Here is a 7,334-nt window from a genome sequence, read left to right as displayed (position 1 = left end):
GGGCTTGACAGGGCCCAGGCAGGCCTGAGCTGGAGGACCACAGATGCCTGCCTGGATGGTCAGGGGTCAAGGGATATTCTGAGATTTTGTTATCTACTACTGCCCACTCAAATGGGACGAAGGATGCAGGCCAGTCCTGAAGGGCACCGCCAGCCCTCAAGAAGGCAGCATAGGGGGGCTGGCAGCGCTTCAGCCTTGCAGACATGCCAACATGTCCCACTGAGCGTGCTGCGTGTCAGGGCTGGGCCGGAACCTGGGCCCGGCCCCACCCTCCCCATGTTGGCGGCGGGGGACCTTCCTGACTTCTGAGGCCCTCCACAACCACAGACTGAGGTTAAGTTGGAGATGAAACAGTCAGCAACCAGAGCAGACGTTTCATTCATCTTCTTTAGAGTCCAGGATGCGGAGAGGAAGCAGAGGCGGAGCAGAAAACCAACAGTCCAGCTTGACCCTGCGTCACTTGTACCAGGTGAGTCCCGTCCATCGTGGAGGCTCAGATAGACGAGAGAGGGGAAGGCGAAGCAGGCCCATTAGATCGTGAACACTAGGTGTGTAAAGTATGAGTACTTTCTGGTTTTCTTTTTATTTACAGGAATTTCTATTTTTCAATCATTAAGATACGCTATTAGTAAAATAAAAAGATTAAAATTGTGTATATCTTTTCACATTCCCCTCACTAAATGTGAATTCTGTAGAAGGTACACATCTTCAGAAATCTCTTCTTACAAAAGTCACGGATTTACTTACTAAAAGCTGGCTGGAATCAACACAGGTGACTTTGCAGTCTCAGGATTGCCTGGGTCCCTGGCTTGCTGGGCTGCAGTTTGTACTTTCCACCTCTGTAAGATGCAGATGGAGAAGCAAGAGTGAGACCTGTCTCTCTATTGTTAGGGACGTTGTCCCTAACTCAGGGCCTGACGAAATCCCTGACTCAAAGCCTGTCTCTCTCACTAACTCAGGCTCTGATGCTGTCCCTACCTCTAGCCCTGACGCTGGTACTATTTGAGGCCCTGATGCTGGTACTAAATAAGGCCTTGATGTCTCAATAACTAAGGTCTTGACACTATCCCTAGCTCATTTCCTGACACTATCCCTAGCCCTTAACCTGACACTGTCCCTAGCTAATGTCCTGCCTCTTATCCTAACTAAAGCTAGATTTACTACTTACCCTCTTATTGAAGAAAGTAAGCTCTGTGTGTTCAGCAATTCCTTCAGGAATGCCAGCCCCTCAGTTATCAGTTTCAAAGGCTTGAATGTCATTTTAGATATGTTCTTCCCAGCGTGTGGAATGAATTATAAAATTCTGCAAATCTTCCCCACACTCCAGTCTTCAACATGTTTTCTCGCTTTTTTCCCAGCATTTCTAGAGGTTAGTTTACAGCTTTAGATCTACTCCTCCAGCGTTCATTATTGTGAATGGTGAGTGAGAAGCTAGCATCCCTTTCGAAGGAAGACAACAGGAGTGTCTGGGTGTCACCTGTTTCTGAAGCTCCCCAGGTGTGCGGTCCACATGACCAGAGGGGAGTGGGCAGCTGGGGCCCAGGACTGGAAGGGCAAGACTTGAGGTGGGGATCAGCTTTTGGCGAGTTCCATGGGGGCACAGCAAGCAGGCAAACTAGGCTGGGACCCCAGGATACCAAGGTATGTATCGTTGCAGGTGGACATAGCTGGGGCTCTGAAATCTCAGGGGCAGAATGCGTATGCCTGAGCCAAACCTGTCCAGGCATCCAGAGGGTGGGGGACACACCTCCATTTTTCAGGAGACAACAGGACTCAAAGTGAGGGGGAGGGCCTCCCTCTGCTGGAAGGAACACAGTCCTCAGAACAGGCCATAGGGAACAGAGCAGGTGCTGATAAAATTTTGTAGGAAAAATAAATGGTCTATTTTACTAAAAACCAATGTGTACATTACATTTTACAAAACTGCATCCATTCTGACCTCTTGGCCCCTTCCCTAACTCCACAAAAAGGGGGTACTCAGTGAGCTATGAGGACAGGGTCCCTCCTACAATGCTCAAGGCTGCCCCAGGCACCCCCAGAGCCCTGGTCCAGTGCACACAGGGATGTGGGAGCAGTGGAGCCAGAATACTGCTGCCACCAGCTCAGGACACCTAGAGCCTGTCCAGAGTCCTCGCCGCCATCCCAGGTGAGGGTCCTGCCAGGACCACAGACACGGTGACCCACAGGCTGAACCTCAACTGGATTCACAGGTGGGCCCTGCCTGGGTGGCTCCCAGCAGCAGGAGGAAGAGACCAGGCAGCACAATTGTGGTCAGCACTGCCCGGGGCCAGTGCAGGGACAGGCAGGGTTTCCATCCCAGCGCCGCCTCCTCCACGCAGGATTAAAGGAGTCCAAGATATAGCTGATCTAGAAGACGGCGAGAGAGCTGACTGGATGGGGACCCGGGTAGGAACAAGGAACCTGGGGGCGGGGGGTGGGGGGCAGGCGGACGACGGGTTTCTTAAAGGTAGGAGGCAGATGTCTCCAGAAGGAGCAGGAGCGGGACACTAGGTAGAGAGTGGGGTGAAAGGAGGAGAGAGTGGGGTGAAGTGCAGGGGTACTAAGTGTGGGGAGCAGTGAGAAGAGTAGGGCCTGGGGGCGGGGCATGGGGAGCGGGACACCAGGGGAAGAGTGGGGTGGGGAGGACTGGCTTCTCAGAGCAGGAAGGAGAGGATGAGAGGAGCCCCAGGAAAGTAGGGGCTAGGAAAAGAAATAGGGTCCCTGAGTGGCGTCACTGGGCAACTGGGGGGGTCGGGGGGCTCACAGTGTGGCTGGACACCAGCACCCCTGCAGGGGTCAGACCAGGAGGACATCGTCCAGTGGTCTGTGTCAGACATGTGGGTGTAGCTCACACAGAGGGCAAAGGCCACCTGGAGGATCTGCAGGTGAGCCGCTAAGCCGTGGAGCTGCTGTCGGCCTGAGACCCCCACCCCACACCAGGGCCTGCTGCACAGACCAGAACACGCTGAAGAGCATGGCAGGTGGGTGAGGGCCTCCAGTTCACCTCGCCCACCACTACCTGCACCCGCCCCATGTGCAGATGGCTGAACAGAGGACAGGGGAAGGGATGTGACTTAGCTGTAGTTGCGCAACAAAAAAGTCACAGAGGGCACCCCGCCAAGACCACCACTGGGTACAGGCCAAAGGAGGAGCATCCCAAGTAGAAAGATGATCCCAGACTGGAGAGGGCGGCCTAGCTGACTGCCCACCCAGAGGCCAGGCAGTTCCCCCACATCTCTGGTCTCCAAATGCGTCCTGTTTCCTTGTCCCGTGTTTCCCAAAGTCCAGGACCTGCTGCAGGTGGACTCTATGGAACCTGCCGCGCTGCACCTCAGAGCTGCTCACCTCTGTGTCCCCCTCCCCAGCTCAAACTGAGGAGTGGCAGGGTGGAGCTCCTTCTCCATCAAAGCCATTTACTCTCCAGAGGCCAGTCCTGCTAAGATCTGAAGGAAGAGCAACCAGGCAAAGGGAGCAGCAGAACTGAAGGCCTTTCAGCAGGATTAAGTTGGTTGCCTCAGGAGCAGACAGGAAGCCAGCAAGGCAGGAACGGGGGTGGCGGGGAGGGAGCCACATCAGACAGGCGGTCAGGAGTCTAAATGTGTGCAGGCCCCGTGTGGGGCCTCATCCACCAGCCTTCATATGGTATCCTAGGTACGATCAAGTCACTGGGTCAGAGGAACAGAACCCAACACACATGGAGGAGGAACACTCTGGCTGGTGAACAGAGAGGAGGCAAGAGTGGCTGTCAGAGGGGACTCACACCTGGAGGCTCACGTAGCATTCAGGGTGAGAGACGGGGCCAGGATGAGAATGCTTAGCAGAGAAGACAAAGAAAGCACGGAAGATCTGAGACTTATTTTGAAGACAGAGCTCATACCAGCTGAAGTACTGAACACACGTAGGGGAGAAAGGGCAATAGAGGACGCAATACCATGATTTATAAGAAATGTATATATATATATATGTTCATTCAAATGATCAAAATATTTATTTCTCACATGTATTTGGTCTTCATCCAGTTTCTGGCTCACTGCTCCAAAAAACCCTTGGAATCTCCTGAGGAACAATGGCAATAGGCTATTTGGTCTCTTGTCCTCAGTTCCTGAAAACACTTCAGGGAAGGTGACTTTCGAATTCCGACAAAAGATGGAGGCTGGCTGGCAGAACTAAGCATGTGATTAGAGGGTTAAAACTTCCCACCTCTGGGGAGTGGAGAACGGCTAAAAGTTGAATCAATAACGTCTATGTAAGGAAGACACCATAAAATACAAAAGGACGGGGTTTAGAGAGCTTCCGGGTGGTGAACACGGAGACCAAAGGAGAGTTGGATGCTTTCCCTGTGCCTGGTGATATGTATCTGGCTTTTATTCATATCCTAGTAATAAACTGGTAATCTAGTGAGTGAACAAGTTTTCCTGAGTTCTGGTATTCATTATAGCAAGTTAACTGAACCCAAGAAGGGGGTCACAGGAACCTGATTTATAGCCAGTTGGTCAGAAGTATAGGGAACAACTATAGGACTCGTGACTGGCATGTGAAGTGGAGGGGGTCTTGTGGGACTGAGCGCTTTTCCTGTGGAATCTGATTCCACCTCTGGGTAGACAGTGTCAGAATTGAGTTGCATTCTTGGACACGCTGCTGACATCCAAGAATTGCTGTTGGTGTCGGGAACCCTCAACACAAACACACACACACGTTGGAATTGGATCCACAAACCCCTTTTGCAGAGGTGACACAGATTTTTGGCCTGATCAACTAGTTGGGCAGTAGTGCCACTCACTGAAAAGCAGAAAACAAATGGAGATTTAGGAACTAATCGGATGTTTTGGACACGTCAAGTTTGAAATGCCTGTGAAACAGCAAAATAGACATGTTGAGTAGGCAGGTGGGCTCCAGGTGTCTATCTAGTCTAGTCTGCAAGTCTGGGAGACACCACCAAAGATGGCATCACAACCACTGAAGAGGATTAACCCCCGTGAAAACCCAACTTAATGCAGAAGGCCTGGGACGATCACCTGGAGCAGCTGACATCAGAGCTTGTCCACTGAGGCTCAATGCCAGTGTCTGGCCGGGATTCCTAGGGCAGGAAGCTATCTGCTCCTCAGAACAAAGCCTGGGCTGCTGGGGGCTACGATGGCTCCCCAAGGATGATACCTGCTCAGGAATGAAGGCAATATACACAAAAGACCAAGCACTGGGGTGAGAGCCTGGACCCAGCAGTGCCACACACCACCTCAACTATATAGACAGTTAACACACGTTTTCACTCCTCCACTTCTATGAGGAATACTTTTATTATGGCAATGTGACACAATGGCATGGAGCTCTACACCACTTGACAGAACATCCTTCCATAAGTGAGCACCAGTGTACAACTACATAGCTTCCCCACTAATCCTTATCACCAACATCTACCTAGTCTGCTCCTAAGCCTGTTAAAAGAGTCCTTCTACAACATGCTAAACACTCACTTCAGTTTACTGTAGAAACTTCTGAATGGACCTCCCTCTTCTGGCAGGAGAGACATTTCAGCTGAAAACCTATAAACGGGGTCCTGGGCTTGTCTCACAGTCAGGTCAGTACCCAACATGCAGGTCTTGCATCTGCCCAACAGCCATGGCACCAGATTCACTGACCAGCCAGGGACAGAGCAACCCCACATCTGTCTGACAAAGCATTCCTGGGAAAGCTCTGCACTCAAGACAAACCCCTGCACCAACTGCAGAGGAGGACCGTTCCAGAATGGGGAACAGGCTAAAAGAAATTGAACCTAAACTCTTCATAAGGAGTGTCTAGGGTGTCCTTGGCTCTCCCTGTTAGACGAGGCCTGCAGACCCTTCGGCTCTTCTTTCTGGCGGCCTCACCTACAGGCTGCAACTGGACTGAGTGGGCAGCTGTACGGGAGGGGAGAGACCGTATCAGAATTGAATGATAATGCCTAATGTTAACTGTGCCCATACAACTCTATCCCCATTGTAAAAATTAACTGACTTACTTCTCAAAATTATAAGGTATCACACTATCATCACACCCCCTTGAGAATCACAGAGAGATTCACTAACTCTCCTGCCCCTGCCTCCCTGGTCCAAGCCCGAGCTCTGTGTTCCTGAGATCCAGGCTTTCTCTCTCCCTGCTCCCTGACGCTTTCCTGAGCCATCTTCTACCCCCGCCAGCCCTACTGCTCTGGGCTCCCTCCTTCCACTGCCCAGGCTCTCCCTCCCCGCCCCCTTGAACTAGGCAGGTGTGCACCAACCAGTTCCCAGGTCCTCACCAGTCCTGAGAGCCCGCAGGGCCACGCACCACTCAGCTTCCATCTGAGCCCTGTAGTCCCCGAACAAGGAGCGCATCAGCTGCCTCTTCCGGGGCAGGGGGGTTCTTTGGCTGCGCAGGGTTCGGATTGCCCCAAGAGCTTGCTCTTCTGCAGATGAAAACACAGGACTAGTAACCTTCTCTATCCTCACCTCCAACTGTCCTACCGCAAGGGTAACGATTCCATCCCTTCGGAGCACCTGCAGGCCACAGGACTGTCACCGTTCACCCCCCCCCCCCCCCCGCAACTCTACAGACAGGCCCCTCACTCTGCTTAGGGGTGGGTCTCTGCATCTTCAGCCCCAGCTCCAGCTTTTCCACGCACCAGGCCAATTCCCGGGCCAGCTGCTCCGCCTGCGGTGGATCGGGGATAGTGGCTGTGAGAGGGCACCTGGACCCCGCGGCCTCCAGCCCCATCCCACAGGAACCCAAAACGCCCCGTCTCATCCTCTCCCCGCTTTAAGTCCGCAAATCCGAGACTACACCCACCGGCGGATTCCCACCCAGAATGCACCCCGAGGCTCCACCCTTCCCGACTAAGGCCCGCCCTTGCCTGGGCCTCCGCACTGAGGGGGGCTTCCTCTGGGGCCGGCGTTTCTGTGGCCTTCCCGCCTCCATTCGCCGCAGAGGCCCCATTCCGGGTTTTCTTCTTTTTCTTTTGCTTCTTGGTCCTGGAGACAGCGTCACTGCACGTAGGGTGCCCTAAGCAGACAGACTGGATAGGGCCTTACAGTGGAAGGACTCGGGGCGCCGGGGGGAACCGGGGGCTGCGGGGTGCGCGGGCAGTACCTGGGGCTGCCGATGTCTCCCGAGCAGGATGTCCTGGCGCCTGGAGAAGGGGGGACAGTACGAGGGTCACGAGGAGCCAACGGCCCAAGGCCCCGCCACCGGCGCGCCCTCACCGCAGCACTTACCGCCATGCGCTGCAGCCGTAGCCAGAGACTGAGGAGGGCCTCGGGACCGACGCCAAATTCGCTCCCCGCCAAACACGCCTGCGTAGCAGAGTTCCGCAGGGCGCGGGCGGC

At 53.8% G+C, this 7,334-nt stretch overlaps 1 protein-coding gene across 1 annotated transcript; it reads right to left on the bottom strand.

The window, feature by feature from the left end:
• Positions 1 to 5,275: 5,275 nt before the first annotated feature.
• Positions 5,276 to 7,308, bottom strand: C17H8orf33 (chromosome 17 C8orf33 homolog). The gene is made up of 6 exons (XM_061172149.1): positions 7,224 to 7,308; positions 7,099 to 7,138; positions 6,863 to 7,011; positions 6,579 to 6,663; positions 6,272 to 6,418; positions 5,276 to 5,894 (listed from the first exon to the last, which is right to left on the bottom strand). The coding sequence occupies exons 1-6, from the start codon at positions 7,227 to 7,229 to the stop codon at positions 5,755 to 5,757; spliced, it is 567 nt and encodes a 188-aa protein (XP_061028132.1). The 5' UTR covers positions 7,230 to 7,308; the 3' UTR covers positions 5,276 to 5,754.
• Between the last annotated feature and the right edge of the window lie 26 nt (positions 7,309 to 7,334).

Source organism: Eubalaena glacialis, chromosome 17 (genome assembly GCF_028564815.1).
Source record: "Eubalaena glacialis isolate mEubGla1 chromosome 17, mEubGla1.1.hap2.+ XY, whole genome shotgun sequence".
Classification (NCBI taxonomy): Eukaryota; Metazoa; Chordata; class Mammalia; order Artiodactyla; family Balaenidae; genus Eubalaena; species Eubalaena glacialis.
Note: the sequence above shows the minus strand (reverse complement) of the source record. Positions and strands in the feature narration are given on the sequence as shown.

Coding starts and splice junctions, on each gene's coding strand:
- C17H8orf33 (XM_061172149.1), bottom strand. Junction 6,419..6,578: donor GAGACCCACCCCTAAGCAGA/GTGAGGGGCCTG, acceptor TTTCATCTGCAG/AAGAGCAAGCTCTTGGGGCA. Junction 5,895..6,271: donor CCTGCGGGCTCTCAGGACTG/GTGAGGACCTGG, acceptor CCTCCCGTACAG/CTGCCCACTCAGTCCAGTTG.